General features: G+C 36.6%; 1 protein-coding gene across 1 annotated transcript in view; it reads left to right on the top strand.

Moving 5' to 3' along the window:
* Window positions 1–18,221, top strand: part of ZNF385D (zinc finger protein 385D) — a 953,368-nt gene that overhangs the window by 212,766 nt on the left and 722,381 nt on the right. Inside the window, exon 2 of the mRNA XM_060100174.1 lies at window positions 884–1,102. Coding sequence (XP_059956157.1) covers window positions 884–1,102 — 219 coding nt within the window. The remainder of the gene's footprint in view (window positions 1–883; window positions 1,103–18,221) is intronic.

Here is an 18,221-nt window from a genome sequence, read left to right as displayed (position 1 = left end):
TGAAAGCAACCTATTAAAATGGGACAAAGTGGAAATTTTGAATTCTAAGTGTCTAGACAATGCTTATTTGCTGCTCGATTTCATAAGGAATCTTTTCATTTATTTTTAATTTTTATTTGTATTTATTAATTTTTTTCTATTGAAGTACAGTTGATTTACAATGTTGTATTAATTTCAGGTGTACAGCAAAGTGATTCAGATATATATAACATATATATGTATATATATATATGTGTGTGTGTGTGTGTGTGTGTGTGTGTTCTTTTTCTGATTCTTTTCTGTTATAGTTTATCACAAGATATTTAATATACTTTCCTGTGCTATACAGTAGGACCTTGTTGTTTATTTTATATAGAGTAGTGTGTATCTGTTAATCCCAAACTCCTAATTTATCCCTCCCCCTCCTTTCCCTTTTGGTAACCATAAGATTATTTTCTATGTCTGTGAGTTTATTTCTGTTTTGTAAATAAGTTCATTTGTATCTTTTTTTTTAGATTTCATTTATAACTGATATCGTATGATATTTGTCTTTCTCTGGCTTACTTCACTTAGTATGATAATCTGTAGGTCCAGCCATGTTGCTGCAAATGGCAGTATTTTATCACTTTTTATGGCTGAATATTATTCCATTGTGTGTGTGTGTGTGTGTATTTAGTGCTCCTACACTGTTGGTGGAAGTGTAAATTAGTGCAGCTGCTAAGGAGAAGAGTATGGAGGTTCCTTTAAAAACAAGAAAATAAAGTTACCATATAATCTAGCAATCCCATTTCTGGGCATATATCCAGAAAAGATGAAAACTCCAATTCAAAAGGGTACAACCCAAATGTTCATAGGAATCCAGGAATTTTGATTGGCTTGTTCATAACTTTCTTTGCCCCCCTAGCTTCTGCATGTGCACAAGATGGAGAGAATGAAGCTGAGTTTTTACCTGATGACTTTGAAGAAAAACCAGAAAGAGAAAAGAAACATAACAATTTCACTTTGTGCAACGTGTGTAACATTCAGCTGAATTCAGCCGCTCAAGCCCAAATCCACTACAATGGCAAATCACATCAAAAAAGATTAAAACAACTCAGCAATGGCATGGTGAAAAATGACAATGGTAAGTCTTTCTAAAGATATATTCTCAGTTTTATATCATCAAGTTATTTGTGTACCTGCAGATGGGGAAATAAAAGAATAGAGTAATCTATATTTTTAAAACCAGGAAAAACATTAAATAAGAGCTTAGTAGGTTAAAATAAAGAATATCTCACAGCTTTTTGAGAGAGAAAGGGAAATTTATTTGTTGTCTAGGCTTAAATTTATTAGGATTGTGATCATGACCCACCAGGACATTTATGATAATTTGAAAAAGTTGACATTAGGCTTTCTTGATGTTTGACTTTAATATAGTTATTTGGAAATGGACATTCTTTTACATTTTATATAAAACAATGCTTTTTATGTTTGTTTCGTGCATGTTGGGGCTTCAATTGGTTAGTAAGACTGCAATTGATTTAAAAAATACTTATCTTTTCAGGTAGGTGTTTTAACCAATAAAATATGATCTATTAGTATGTACAGCTTGTTTAAATTTGCTGGTGAAAATTCATGGTTTGCTTAATCACTTTAGACTGCTTTTTAAAAGTATAAGCTGAATTTAGGAGTAAGCAGATTTTTAAAATAGCACACATATACTTTTGGAAAAGAATGGAAGATTATTAGAAAAAGCATAGAGTGGTGAGGGAGGGAAGGGTGGACTTCTGCTGCAGGACATAGGGGAGCTGAAACAATAGCAACTCCAAAGAGTTACAATATTGTGGTCTGGTTGGATGTTTCATGTTTCATCAATAAGGTATATTTTATCTAAATTTTAATGACATTTAAAAATGAGACTAAATTTTGACCTGTTCCAGTATTTGAGATCAAAAACAAATATAACTTCGTAGTTTGCTTCAAGGAAATTATTTCTACCTTGCTTTGTAGTTTTTACTATGGATGAACTGGAATATTCTAACAGAAAGGACTCCTTGTTTCTCTTTTGTATGTCAAATAGTTAATCATGGATCTTATCAGTCAAAACGATGTAAAAAATAAAGATAGTCATCAGAAAGTAAATAAGAACTACTAAATTCCGTAGACCCAAGATGAACTAGTGAGGCAAATGTACTTATTAAATCATGTTTAAAAATATGGATTTCACAGTCTCTATTTTGAATCTCCTAAGGAAAATCTTTTCCCTGTCATTGATATTTAAGTAAAATCATCTTAAGTACAGCAAGATTCAATTTCAAGTTGTTTTTCTTTAAGTTGGTGTTGGTGGGGAAGCAGAATCTGGCCTCTTTCCCTGACACTGAATTAAATCTCAGAGACAGTTTTGGGTGAAGTAGGAAAGAATAGCTTTATTTCTTTGCCAGGAGAAGGGGGACACAATGGGCTAATGTCCTCAAGACTGTGTGCCCCGCCCTGGAGAGGGTCGTGAGGAGTCTTAGGAGCAGTGCGTGGTCAGCTTGTGGACATTCTTCTGATTGGTTTGGTGGGGAGGTAAGCGGGAGTCGGCATCGTCAACCTTCTGGTTCCAACTGTCTGGGGTCTATGTGCTTGTGGGCAGCATACAGTTAACTTCTCTCACCTGTTGGGGATTTCAGTATCTGCAAAACAGCTCAAAGATATTGTTACGTGTATCCCTTGAGGAGGAACCAGGACCCTGCCCCAAGGCTGCACTGTTGTTTCTTGACTGCTCCTCCCTTGTCTCTTCATCCCCTCCCTTCCCTGATTAGCAACTGTTTGAACCTGCTTGTTTGGAACTCAGGGAAGGTCATGGAGGCTGAATGAAGCCTATTTTCTGTAATCAAGATATGAGGGACACAGAAAGGCTTTTGTGCCCAGGAGCCCTACAGGGTACTGCTCAGTTTCAGTGGTGCTAATGGTGTTAGCTTTGGTGTTTTATTTCACTTACCTTGATATTTACAAACCTCTTCAGAGAAGCAATAAATTATGTCATAGAAAGAAACTCAAGAGACATGCCTGGTTTAGAAATTCATATCAGAGCTAGTCTCAGATGAAATTTAGGATGGTCAACCACTTTCAAATCATAATACTAGGAATGAGTTTCCTCAAATCAAATATTTTAAAATAATTATATCAGTGCACATATTGTGGGCTAGCATTATACTAAAGGCTTTATGTACCTTTTCTTATTTATTTTTTCCTCAAAACTAGAGAGATATTTCCATTATCTTCCTCTTACAGATGTGGAAATTGAGGATAATGTCAATTGAATCCTGTACTAAAGGTCACCCAACTGTTAAATGGTCAAACTAGAAATCAAACTCAGGTCTTATTCATTAAATAGGTGTATTCTAAAGTATACTGTCTCCCCAAAATTAATATTTGGTAGAAACTGTGCCTTTCTTTATTCAAGGAGAAAAATTATTTTAAGAGAATATAAAAAATAAAATTCTATCAGATTCCCAACAATGCATTGATCAATATGGTGCTTAACAAATTTTATTGCTACATTTTTGACACATGTTATCTTTTCAAGGTTATAACTAGCATTAAATTAATAAAAGTAATTAAAAATGAGGGCTTCCCTGGTGGCACAGTGATTAAGAATCCACCTGCCGGGCCTCCCTGGTGGCACAGTGGTTGAGAGTCCGCCTGCCGATGCAGGGGATACGGGTTCGTGCCCCAGTCTGGGAGGATCCCATATGCCGCGGAGCGGCTGGGCCCGTGAGCCATGGCCGCTGGGCCTGTGCATCCGGAGCCTGTGCTCCACAACGGGAGAGGCCACAACAGTGAGAGGCCCACACACCGCAAAAAAAAAAAAAAAAAAATAGAAAAAAAAAAAAAAGAATCCACCTGCCAATGCAGGGGACATGGGTTTGAGCCCTGGTCTGAGAAGATCCCATATGCCACGGAGCAGCTAAGCCCGTGCGCCACAACTACTGAAGCCCATGTGCCTAGAGCCTGTGCTCCGCAACAAGAGAAGCCACTGCAATGAGAAACCCACACACCACAGCAAAGAGTAGCCCCCACTTGGCACAACTAGAGAAAGCCCACACGCAGCAATGAAGACCCAACGCAGCCAAAAATAAATAAATAAAATAAATAAATTTATTTAAAAAAATGATTATGAATTAACAGAAGCATTTGGTTTAGGTCATATTAGTTTGACCTGAAATCATACTTCAGAGGAGCCCTCACCACTAACTACAGGTGGATCTAACTATAAACAATCCACTCACAACTGAGTTAGTTGTTACTTTACATTAATATAGCAACATATTATTTCTTTTAAATATCCCTCCATCTCCTCACTCTAAAAATGTACTTTTTCAGACCTGTTGGGGAAAAAAAGGAGCCCAATTCTGAGCCTTATGTACTTATTAATTGTCGTTCCTTTACCTACACAGAGACCAAGCTAAAGTCAGGAATTCTCAAGAATAATGGATTCTATAAGTTTTTAGTTGAGAGCAATATCATTTTTAGTTTATCTAGAGAATGAAATGGGACAGAGAAGGAGATAGCCTTCTCCTTGAAGATGCACACACACACATATGACTTCTGTGGACTTCTTCTACCTTTAGAAAACCACCTCAGTTTAGATTTCAAATGGGAAATATATATAGTAGTGTCAAAAAAGGAATAAGATACTAGAGATATTTACCTGGATTCTTCCAACCTTATACATAACTTGTTTTGAGGAATACAAATAACATAAATAATAGAAATGAAACTAATTCTTATTATTATTCCTCGAGATTGTCTACATGGGAAAAAATATCACTTCAGTCCTGAATGACTGTAGAACATTGTATAATTACATGCCTAGGGGCGTATCCTAATATATGAGAATAAGAATGAACAAGAGAGACACCACCCTATCAAAAATATGGTTTCTGTATTTCTGAGCAAAATGTGGCATTTCTCATGTCGTTTCTCATGTCATCCAGGGAAAATGATCTTCTGAAGATCACAGTGAAAAAATATGTCATGTGTGCTAGTTAATTAGGAGGCCATGGTTCCCACAGGTGAGACTTAACTTCAGTTTTTGACAGTTGCTGCCCTCTTGGCAGAGGCAAATTTACCTAGGACACATGTCCACCACCTGCATGTGTGCTGTCCCGAGACGCCCAGGTCCTTCCTGCCAATAGGGAGTGTTGCCTGCTGAATTCCTCCTGAATTTCCTCCCTTACTGGAGCAAAACCTCCCAGCTTCTTGCCTCAAAAGGCCGTTCCAGCTTCAGATTTGCTGAAGCCAGAGTTGCAATTCTATCAAGTCCAGCCCACCCTCCACCAGGTTCACTTTCCTCCTGCCTCTCACTCAGTTCCTGATCCCTAATCCACCACTTGCCCCCAAAATCTTTCTCTTAGAGTCTGCCTGCTGGGAATCCACCTAAGACATCACCAATACTTCCTATATATTCATAAGTAATATGCATAATATATTTCATTGTGCAAAAGCAACAACATTTAATACTTTCCCCCATATGTAGTTTCCATTTAATGCCTATATTTAAGCTTTATCATCAAAAATGCCAAGGGAACAAAAAGTGAACTAGTATTTATTGTTCCGGGTATTTTATATACATCATTTATTGAATCCCAATCAATGATTCTGCAAAGCAACTGTTACTGCATCTATTTCACAAATAAATTAGCCAAGAATCAGAGGGACTAAGATACTTGCCAAATAGTAACTCTTTGTATTTGTAAAGTTTCCCATGTCTACATTAGCAGCAATAACACTTATCTCCAGGGCAGAGTTACATTCTACTGTCAACAAAATTATGCCATTTATTTGGGTATTTTCTTATGCGATTGACTTTATGTCATTTTTAAAGTACTTAACTTATATTATTACAATAAAACGGATGTTTCCTTAAATTTTCTTTACCAACATAACTGCTGAGGACATTTTGTGCAGTGTAATTTATCACTGTATTTTCTGTTATTCCAGAAATACATTTATGTTTATGTTAGTGCACTTTTTGAAGATGAGGTGAGACACAGAAGTGGCAGCAGTGTATTCCATAATTAAAAGTTGCTTAAATGTGTAGAATTTATCATATTCCAGAGATTCCATCCTTTACCCTTTCATGAAAACTATAAACCAAAGAAATTCCAGTACAAACTGCATGACTTACTAACTTTCTCTTTGGAAAAAGTCTTTATTTTTATATTTATGAGGAATGTAAGTTTTGCAAATAATGATTATTCTCTGATGATAATAATGTTGTCCTGTCTGAGCTGTACAGAAATGTACAAAAGTAAAACAAAAATCACCAAGAATCCTACAAGGGTAATTACTTCTAATCTTTTTGTCACCATTCTACGAGGTATGCAAATAAATATAAATAAACAATATATGTACAATAGTACATGCATTATAGCCTAATAGTGTTTATAGATGATCAACTTTTTATGACTGCATGTTTTTATATTACTGTAAAGAAATTAATAATGCAGTTGAGATTTCTAGCTGAATGTTCGGATTGTACTCACATCTGTCATTTTGCTTTCCGACTATGTGATATATTCTATAGTGGAAAAACCTTAATATTATCATGAAGTATAAAATGAAATGTTAAAATGAAATATCACAAGGGGTTTTATCAGAAGACAGAAATTTGTAAGAGTAAAAATGCTTCTTTGATTCATAAGAGTATTTTGGAATACGTATTACAAAGGGTACAACTTTCAGGGTATTTAAAGCTTCTATGGACAACTAATTTAATTCAATTTCAGTGCTCACCATGGTTAAGCTCCGATTAATGCTTGTTGAAGTATCGAGTAACAAGTTGACCTATTGTGGCAGCTTTACTTTATACACACTCTCTTTGTCATATTTGAGTTATTTTATTAAGCCTGGTTTTCTAGTTTTATTGGGCTGAAACTGCTATCAAATAATTCTGTTTTATCTTAAGAGTATTCTAGACTCTTTTAGTGCTCATTGTTCTGTAGCACATAAATCTAGTATTGTTGCCCTTATCTTTTCCTCTTAGCATTACATTTTCTTTTATTTAACAGAGAAGCTAAATAAAATTTTACTTTCTAGCTTTCACTGATCTATTCTCTTTTCTCTTTCCATTGATTATCCCAGATGAGGTTAAAAGTGTCAGTAGATTTTCTATTTACAAGATGTTCCTTCTCCTGCAATGCTGGTAGTTAATAAAAACAAAATAGCTTCATAGAATTTTCTGGTACTTCAAGCCTTGATATATATATATATATATATATATATATATATATATATATATATATATATATATATATATATATACACATAAAATATATGTACATTTTTCATTTACATATAATTTTGTCTTATCTTTTAATCTCCAAGTACTATTCATGCTTTTGTAGGATGTCAATAACTAATTAGAATTTGTCAGTACATTTGTGGATTCTTAGTATTCCCTTTTGAGATAATTTTATTTAACAATGAAAACTGCTTTCTTGATGATATCATATCTATATTAGTATATGACATGCAATAAGGAATATTGCTTTGCTCATACTTCTCTCTTATCAACCATACCCTTTAGAAGGTTCGGCCAAGGGGAGAAAATAAAAAAATGCTGATGTTAAATTGCCCAACATTATGTAATAAGTTATTTTTGTTCTTGTTTGAGTCTTCTAAGTTTTTTTTTTTTTTTATCACTGAGGGATAAAAATATGGGGAAAAGTAACAAATGCTGACATACTATGTTCAAATTTTGAGTAGGTCTCTGGCTTTGGTTACTGATTTTTTTTCTCCCTGAAAAGAAAACACATTGATTATTCCAAAAGGGATAGATTTCTAGTCATTAACTACTTGTTTCACCTGGACATAATATTAATTCCATTAAAGAACAACATCTTTTTCAACAAAGAGATTTCTTTATGCAATCTGTGTCCTGAAGAAACCCCTCTTTACTGGGATAATGGTGAGGTTTTACAAACTTAGGTTGATAATCTAGGTTGACCCCTGTCAGGAGACCGTGCCACTCTGCCCAAGAAAAGTGTACTCTAGTTCTTCATGACCACTGTTATCCATGACAATTAGATGAAATGACCATTAAGGGAAACTTGAAGAGAAAAAAGGATGAATTAAATGCATGCCATTTAGTTAGAGGACAGAATTTATTTGAGATAGAAGAGATTTCAATTTGTGATTCTCTGTGTGTATATGGGGGTATATATTTGGGAGCGTTTGAAGAATTGCAGCAATTAGGGGCTTATAGCAGTGGTGGTATAAACTGGGAGTGCAGAATAAATTGTTTTGGTCCATGTAAACTTCAGATGTTTAGCATGGGTAGAACTACCTCTTCTTTCCTCACCTTTTTCCTCTTTCAGTCACTAACCATTTCCAACAGAAGCATCTTCCAGCCCTAGTGTTTCCCTACCCCCAATCTTAGAAAAATAAACACTTTCCCCACTTTTCTAGGTTTGAAAGTATGTTTTTTTCACTTTTGTTCTGTTTCCTTTATATTTCACCTAAAAGTAATTTGCTCATGGTGACAGTGCTAGTAGTTAATAAAGACGGGATTCTTTTAGGTATGAATTCCCCTTTCCTTAAAAGTTATTTTGCATTTGGAGGCAAATCCTATTTAAATTGGCTTCACAGTTTCTACAGCTCCATCCCAGGTATGTCACGCTTCATCTTTTTTTTGCATGGTTCTTAAAAACACTAAGCAGTGGTATGAGCCTGTGTGTGTGTGTGTGTGTGTGTGTGTGTGTGTTTAAGATGGTACAATAGATTAATCGTTAAGTAGACCTTTAAAATGTTAATTTTAAGTCTTTAAATAAGGGATAAGAAAGTAATTTTCAAAAATAGCAGCCCAGATACATGTATTTCTTCTGTTTTCAAAACAGCAATGACATGACACAAGAAATTTGAGAACAAAAGTAAATAACTCCATAGCAGCATTGCACACTTGAGAAGAGTAAAATGGTAAGGAATTTCTGGAAGATAAAAAGGAAATGGGATGAAAATGTGGAAAACATGAAATCTAAACACAAATAAGGAAACTCACAGAAGTAGGAAAAAAGAGCCCTATCACTTAGGTTTCCAACAGAATTTCAGGATATCCCTAAGGTTGATCTGAGGTAGCCTTAAATGTAAGCCTCACTGTTTGATGAACATCCTGATTAATTTACATATGTTGATTTGCAGTTAGAAGCTGGGATATAACTGACCTGCCCAGCCTGAACCTAGGAAAGTGAAGAGCAAATTACTCTGGGGACTACAAGCCAGAAAGGTCAGAAAGTGAATTGTTTGATGGGGGTCAAGGATTAGAGAGGTAGAGGAAATAGACATGTCTAATATGAATTTTTAATTCATTACCTTTTTAATAATGTGTGCTGTAATTCCCTCTTACATCTCACCCATGGAATCTTCAGTAAAGACAACTTTGCTTACTGACATTTTATGTGAGCTTAGAGTCCTTCTTGGGGACTGAAATGAGTGCCAAGATTATATCCAGGTTGAGGAAGATACAATCACGCAGGTAGAAGGACAAAAGACATATTTTTGTATGCACTGCTCATTTGCAACCACTTGTATCATGTACAGTGCTGAAGTCAGAGATATGACCAAGACATATTAACTACTCACTCAAAATTTGTCAAACTTGGGAGGAGAAAGCACATGAACATAAATTTCAATTCAAGATTTTACTTGAAAGAAAACAAGTACTGAAAAAAACTTTTTTTTTTTTTTAGTATAGTTGATTTAAATTTATTCGGCTGTGTTGGGTCTTCCTTGCTGCACACGGGCTTTCTCTAGTTGCTGCGAGAGGGGGCTACTCTTTGTTTTGGTGTGCGGGCTTCTCACTGCAGTAGCTCCTCTTGTTGTGGAGCATGGGCTCTAGGCACACGGGCTTCAGTAGTTGTGGCTCGCGGGCTCTAGAGCACAGGCTCAGTAGTTGTGGCGCACGGGCTTAATTGCTCCATGGCATTTGGGATCTTCCCGGACCAGGGCTCCAACCTGTGTCCCCTGCATTGGCAGGCGGATTCTTAATGACTGCACCACCAGGGAAGTCCACACATATGGTTTTATTTCAAGATTTTATTTCAGTGACTCAATAGAAGTATAACAATACAGAGGATTGTGTAAATGCATCAATGAATAAGAGGTAAAGGACTATGGTTTCAAAAGGAGAAGAATAAAAGCAGAATTAATATAAGAATATTTAACTTCCTTAATGCATAGTAAACAAATACTTGTGTATGTGATAGTATTTCTGATGAATAATTAATATTTTCCAGTTCCAAAGAAGATTACAACCTTCTAACAAAGAAAATTGGTGCAAAATAGGTCACTTGAAGGAGGAATAAAATAGTGAATACAGCCTGAATGAGGAATTAACAAGGTTCTTGATCAAACCCTGTTTGTACACTGTGTGTTTAGAATAGTGTGGTTATTGTTAAGACATTGAACAGAGGAAAAGCTGACTGAAGAGTAACAAAGCTTATAATTTGACTTAGGTACATATTCAATTTGCACTCCTATGACCTGGGTTTTATCCTCACTGGTAGCATAGCAACTGTTGAGGGAGTTATAAAATAGGCAAAAGAAAGAGGAAAAGGGAAAACAACCTTAAAACTTAATTCTTGTAGGAGGAAGAGAAAGGGTATCTTAAGGAGTTAATGAAGGTGTCAGAAACATAAATGATGGGTTACATTTGTTGTGCATTTAGTCATATTTTCAGTCGTATTTCCAATTGCAAGCCCCAGCCCAAGGAATTGCCAATTGTGCCAATGACTTATTGATGTCTTCTTCATATTTTCCATAGTGTATGCCTAAGAAATAAAAATTAGAAGATTTTATTTTATTTTTCAATTCACAGCTTCTCTCCCTAGAAAGAAGTCAATGTGGGCTGGGGCTTAGGTCAATCTGAGAATCACTCTTTTCTTTAAAGACAATTTTATTGAGATGTTTTTATATATCTGTATAAATTGTAAAAAAAAAAATCACCACAATCGAGCTAAATAACATCCATCACTTCTACATAGTTATCCGTGTGTGTGTGTGTGTGTGTGTGTGTGCTGAGAGATTTAAGATCTGTCCTCATAGGCAATTTCATGTGTACAATACAGTATTATTAACTATCATCACCATGCTGTACTAGGTGCCCAGAATTTATCTACCCCATAACTAAACCTTTGTACCCTTTGACCAACATCTCCCCATTTCCCTCACCCCGCAGCCCCTGGCAACCACAATTCTACTCTCTGCTTTTATGAGTTCTACTTTTTCAGATTCCACATATAAGTGAGATCTGTGGCATTGATCTTTCTGTGTCTGGCTTATTTCACTTAGCATTATTTCCTCCAGCTTCATCCATTTTGTCTCAAATATCACACACACGCACACACATATAGACACACAGTAGATCCTTGAAACATGCGGGTGTTATTAGGGGTGCTGACCTCCCACACAGTTGAAAATCCTAACTAAATAACTAAAATAATAGCTAAAATCCCTGTATAACCCTCCATATCCATGATTCCACATCCACGGAATCAACCAACTGTGGATCTGGTAGTACCATAGTATGTGTTTATTGAAAATAAAATCCACATATAAGTGGACCTGCTCAGTTCAAACCCATGTTGTTCAAGAGTCAACTTGTACACACACACACACAGAGGCCACATATTTATCCATTCATCTGTAGACAGACACTTAGTATGTTTCCATACCTTGGCTCTTATGAAAAATGCTGCAGTGAACATGGGAGTGTAGATATTTGTTTGAGATGCTGATTTCATTTCCTTTGGGTGTATATGCAGAGGTGGAATTGCTGCATCATAAGGTAGATGACTCTAAAGAGACCCACATAGAAACCCATTAGAATCAAATTGTTAAAAGTTAAAGAGAGGGCTTCCCTGGTGGCGCAGTGGTTGAGAGTCCGCCTGCCGATGCAGGGGATGAGGGTTCGTGCCCTGGTCCGGGAGGATCCCACATGCTGCGGAGCAGTTGGGCCCGTGAACCATGGCTGCTGAGCCTGCGTGTCCAGAGCCTGTGCTCCGCAACGGGAGGGGCCACAACAGTGAGAGGCCCGCGTACTGCAAAAAAAAAAAAAAAAAAAGTTAAAGAGAGAATATTGAAAGCAACAAATGTGATTTGTTATATACGCCGTTTCAGCAGAAACCTTGAAGGCCAGAAGGGTGTATATTCAAAGGGCTAAAAGGAAAAAAAAAAAAAAACCTGCCAGCCAAACCACTAAACGTGGAAAATGTATCTTTCACAAATGAAGAGGAGATAAAGGCATTCTCAGACAAATAAAAGCAGAGGGAGTTAATCACCACTAGAGCTGCCTGACAAGAAATGCTAAAGAGAGCTCTTCATTTTGGATCAAAAGGATGCTAAATCTGCAACACGAGAGGGTAAGAAAGTACAAAACTCATTGGTAACGTTAATATATAGACAAAACCAGGCTAGACTGTATTACCTTAACAAGGGTGGGTAATCACTTTTAATTCTAGTTTAAAAGTTAAAAGACAAAAGTGTTAAAAGTAACTGTAACTAAATTTTGTTAGTGGATACACAGCATAAATAGATGTAAACTTGGAGTCACTCTTTCCCTTCAGTGCTCCCAGACCGTTAACTTTAGCTCCTGGAAGATAAGTCTTCCCAGGAGGCTCAGTATTCAGTGAGATTGTCTCCCAAGGGACCCAGCCCCAGATGCACTTTACACATGATCAGGTAGGTCTGTGTTTTCGCATGAGTGTCGCTCAGATGAAGCTAAAGCCTCCACTAGTTATATTTATTTACATTTTATTCTGGATGCTCCTTTTAGCATATTAAATATATTTTCAAAACTAATATTTGGGTTCACAGCAAGCTTGTTAAACCATGTCTTCACCACTGTCCCTATCCTTCTGTATTTAAATGTGTTATCAGACTAACTGGGTTAGTGGCCTGAAGGAAGAAATTAAAAATATTTATCTTTTACTTAGTACTCAATGCTTAATACTTGAAAGTATGTCTTCTATGGAAGGAATTCCTATTCATAACCTAGAGGAGAAGAAAAGTAAGCAGGAATTCTTACTATTAACTGTTGACTTAAGAAAACAATTTGCCTATTCATATTTCTGGGGATATTATTCCAAGCGTCTAACACTTGATTTCTTTAAGTAAAATCTTGTACGACTGTAAGTCTTTCCTACGGAGGAATGTTTATGTAAATAACATAATAGAGCAATGTGTGTATATATGTGTATATAATACACACAAACACAACTAACAATTACTGTGTAGCTTTGAGACGTGTATAAGGCCCTGTTTGAACTTGTAGGGACAGATGGAAATATTGCTATTCTATAAGGAAGATCTTCTTAAACTAAGACTTATTTTGCTGTTGCTACTTTCTTTCCAGTTCATTCTAATTGTTGGTGACATTATTTTATTTACCTTGCCTATTCAATAAGCTTCCTGAAAGAAGCAAATGAGGCAATATAGGTGAAAGGATTTCACCAATCTCTTTTTCATACAAAGATGTGAATTTTAGTTAGTTTTTTTTCCCTCTGAAGTGACTCTGAGTTATTTGAACATAAAGGGCTCTGAGCATTTAATAGGCGTTTAATTCCATATTAAAACCTAGACTAAAAGTCAAGGAAATACACTGTGAGGATGTATGAGATTTCTGGAATGTTTCTTACACATCAATTACCCATCACTGCAGTACTCCGCTCTTATACCATCAAAGCCAAAAGATGTAAGACTTAGGGACAGCAGGGGGAGGAGAAGTGGGGCAGGTGTGTTGTCTTTTATATGTGGCCTTAAAGAGGAGGAGAAAATGGGCAGTGTCCACTGTGGGTAGGAAAGGAGCACAGACGAAACCCCTAGAACTGGCCATAAAAACGTGTAAAAGAGTCTAAAGAATTCGCCTGCATCTGAGATGTAGGCCCCAGTGGCTGAATTAACAGACACTTGTATTTGGGGGCCTCTCTGTTAGTGCTTCCAATCAACATCACCTGCATACTTGGTAAAATCCAATTCTTGGGAGCATCTTCCGAGTTTCTTGATCCAGAAATGCTGACAGTAGGCCAAGCAATCTGTGTCTTAAAGAGTCCTTCAGGGGCTTCCCTGGTGGTGCAGTGGTTGAGAATCTGCCTGCCAATGCAGGGGACACGGGTTCGAGCCCTGGTCTGGGAGGATCCCACATGCCATGGAGCAACTGGGCCCGTGAGCCACAACTACTGAGCCTGCACATCTGGAGCCTGTGCTGTGCAACAAGAGAGGCCGCGACAGTGAGTGGACCCTGCTTGCCACAACTAGAGAAAGCCCTTGCACAGAAATGAAGACGCAACACAGCAAAAATAAATTAATTAATTAATAAACTCCTACCCCCAACATCTTTTTGCGTTATGCGGGCCTCTCACTGTTGTGGCCTCTTCTGTTGCGGAGCACAGGCTCTGGATGCGCAGGCTCAGCAGCTATGGCTCACGGGCCCAGACGCTCCACGGCATGTGGGATCTTCTCAGACCGGGGCACGAACCCGTATCCCCTGCATCGGCAGGCGGACTCTCAACCATTGCACCACCAGGGAAGCCACCCCAACATCTTTAAAAAAAAAAAAAAAGAGAGAGTCCTTCAGGCACTTCTGTTACAGGCTGAGTTTGAGAATTGCTGCCCTGTGTAATAAATACCAACTCAGAAGCAATAATTTTAAGATTAAATAATGTAGGCAATGTGTTTAGTGCACACAGGCAGTAGACCTTCAATAAAATAAGATGTAGCTCTTACTGTGGTTAGTCTTGTTACACACTATAATCAGCTGGAAGGGAAGTCAAGGTTGAGAACTATCATATATAGACTTTTAGAATTTATGGTGACCTTAGAATAATAGTTCAGGGACCCCCTCACATTTTGACCTGTATACAAATCCCATGGGAACTGAGAAGGGCCTGAGGTTCAACACTTATAGTCAGCTCTTAGGTAACGACGTTGCTATTGGTCATATGATCACAGTGTGAATAGCAATGATCTAGTCTATGGCCCCTTTTACTTCTGCTTGACATTCTTTGCAGCCCTCAAAGTCATCTGAAACAAGTATGAGTATTCGTAGAAAAGCCAAAGGACAGAAGGTGGATAGCAAGTTGGGACTCTGGAGTTCATGTTCTCTACTCCCTTGAATTTTAGCTTTTGTTCATCTGTTTTTAGGAAGCCATTCAACAGTTCTCAGAAAAGAGACTTTGGAAAGTAGCCATACATTACTAAAGTTTTCTGGTCATTTTCCTTTTACTACATACCTTCAGAGGGAGACAAATAGTACTGCTGGACTAGATAAAATGAGACAACTGCATTAAGCAAGCCGTATATGACCTCCACCATGTAGATCTTACTTTGCAGAGTCACCTAGAAGAGTTCATGCTCTTGCTTTGCTTACTAAACCTTTCACTTTAATTCTATTTTGAAAATTAAAGCAGCTTCTTTTTTGAAGCTAAACTTAGTTTTAATCATTGACTCATATGCATAGATTCTTGGAGTGTAGCCACAAGGATGCCACCACGGTAGATTTTTCAATAATTACATTATGTTTAATTGTGGTCAGCCTATCCTTCTGCAGTTTGGAGGGTTTTCCAAGAAAGGACTGAAAATATGGTCTCCACTGTAAGGAAGGTTCTGTCCTTTAAGCAATGCAGTTAAGTTTAAACATGTAGTATGATAGACTAGAAGTAACAGAACTTATATAAGTGGAACCCATTTAAGCATAAGACTTTTCACTGCTTCTCACACTACTCTTTTAGGGTTGGTGAATTTGTAGTTAATTGGATCTGATCTCTCCATCATGCATGGCTGAAGAGAAATTTAAAAAGCACACATTTTAACTCATTAGAGCTTCCTTGAATTGTATGGTTTTATATTAAGGTTGTTACACAAATTTTACACAATTGGAATTCTATTCCTGCACCTCTTAGTCTAAAGTGGTATTGAATCATAAGAGTAAGCTATAATCAAACTACATTTTTATAATAAGCAGTCCTAAAAACAATGATAACAGAAAGGAAATATTTCCTCAGGGTCAACCTCAGAAACATTGTTTTTTAAAGCCCATTCCTCGGGTCAGCCTTCTTCTGTCTTGAAGCCACCATTGCCAGCAGCTTTGGGCTTCCATTATCCCAACTTCTCACTCAGTAAAAGAGAATGTCTCTTCCTAGTTACTATAGCAAAAAGCCTCATTTATCACTGAATTCTATGGCAAATGCAAGACTAGAGAAAATGGGTAGTAGGTTCTAGAGTCAATCCTTACTTACTCTCTCACTGTGGAAGAAGTACTTCCTGAGTGCAGTTACCTGGAAAATTATAATTATCAAGTCCCTCTAATGTATTACAGAAATTTAAAGGAGAATAAACATTAACTGAGCTCTTGTATGGACCAAGAATAAAATCTCCTTTTCAAAAAATTTCTATGGGAAAATCACATAATCTTTGCAAACTCAAAAAGGGCTCTTTGGCCCATAATGGATTTTAAAAGTGTATCTAAGAACATCGTAGCTTAGTTTTATATACCTTGTGGGCAGGATTTGGCTTATTTGGGGGTTTCAAAATAATTTGAAATTTTGCTAAGAAAATTAATTTTTGAACATGGAAACATTTTATTGCCTGCTGTCCTCTTATATGTTTAGATTTTAATATTTATCACTTAGAAGGATTTTTTTAGTTATAAATGAACACTCTGCTAGTAGGTAGCCTTGGTTTTAAATTTCAGATCATTCTAAAAAATAGAAAAATAATTTTATCAAGATGTATCACATCCTGACCCCTTCAAAAATTCCATCCAAAACTCTTATTAAGAGTACTTGAATAACGAGTTTGTTTGCTATTAGTGTAAACATTAGTTTACTCTCAATAACAGCCTTTTTTAGTTTCATCATTGTTGATCTGAGTTTATCTTAGAATGGCGAACTTTTAAAAGACATATATTATTTGAAAATAGTTAATTTCATTTTATGAGATATCCTAACAGTGAAACTGTAGCGTTTTAAAGAATAATCGTATATTTAAAAGTTTTTTAAAGATGATAGGAAATATGGATTCCGAATAAAATTACATTCCCTATGAGAGCAATAACTTTAAAGACGTTTTCTTTTTATTAAAACACAAACACACACACACAGCATCTATCCTAAGTTAATTTTTTGGGAGGAGGTGGGGGGACAATTATATAATAGTCCTCTGCTACCTCAGTATATTCATTATTGTTCTTATCAGCATGGAGCTGTATTATCAGACCTTTTAATGGCAAATGTCAAAAAAAAATCTAACTGAATTAACAGAAATTGAGTTTATTGGCTCATTAATGAAAAGTCGTGGGTGGAGGTCAGAGAGTGGACTATGCCTGGCTTTAAGCAGAGCCATGTTTAATAGCATGGCCTCTATTGTCAGACTGTCCTGGTTCCACTACTTACTAACTCTATGATATTTTGTTCACAATACTTAGTCCTTATTTAGCCTCAGTTTCCTTAACTGTGCAATGTGTTTAAGGTTATCTTTTGCAGAGTGTTGTATTTATAGAATGAGATGCGGTACTTAGCATACAGTATTACCATACACTTTCCATTTCTGAATCTCTACTCCTCAGGTGAGCTTTCCTCTGTATTGACACCATTTTTACCAGGAGCTCTAGGCTTTCACTTCCCCAACTCTGCGGTCAGCAAAAGAAGTATGTTTTTCCTAGTTACCACAGCAAAAGGTTCAGGATAACATTCATCAGACCAACTGGGTTATGGTCAGTCCCTGTGGCCAGGAACCATATGTCCTACTCTGATAAGCCAAGTGTGGGTCACACGCCTAGCCTGAGAACTGGCAACAGTCCCACTTAGTCTTAGAGTGAGAAAGGGTGATTTTCCAAGAAAAACTGAACTCTTCTTACCAGAAGAAAAGGAATTAGATTTGGGAAGGCAAGGGCAACAGCTATTTATTTTTAAAGTTCACTGATTTTAATACTTTGGCTACATTCTTTTGTTTGTTCTAAGTTGTTTGGTGTCTTTCTAATTACAAACATTCATAGAATGGCAGTAGGAATATTTAGTACTAAACCTTTAGATGGTTTATAAGGTTATAACTGTAACCCTAAATGCAATATAAAATTCACTAACAACTAGCATGTAGCTTTTGGTTACCAAAATTTGGGTCTCATCAGAAGAGCTTACTCTATTATTTTTCTGTTTTATCTCCCATTAATAATGAAAACAAAACAGGCTCTTGAAAAAAACAAACCACTCCCGAAAAAGAAAACC

The sequence above is a fragment of the Mesoplodon densirostris genome, chromosome 5, assembly GCF_025265405.1.
Source record: "Mesoplodon densirostris isolate mMesDen1 chromosome 5, mMesDen1 primary haplotype, whole genome shotgun sequence".
NCBI lineage: Eukaryota > Metazoa > Chordata > Mammalia > Artiodactyla > Ziphiidae > Mesoplodon > Mesoplodon densirostris.
The sequence above is the reverse complement of the archived record's forward strand: the minus strand, read 5'-3'. Positions and strand labels throughout refer to the sequence as shown.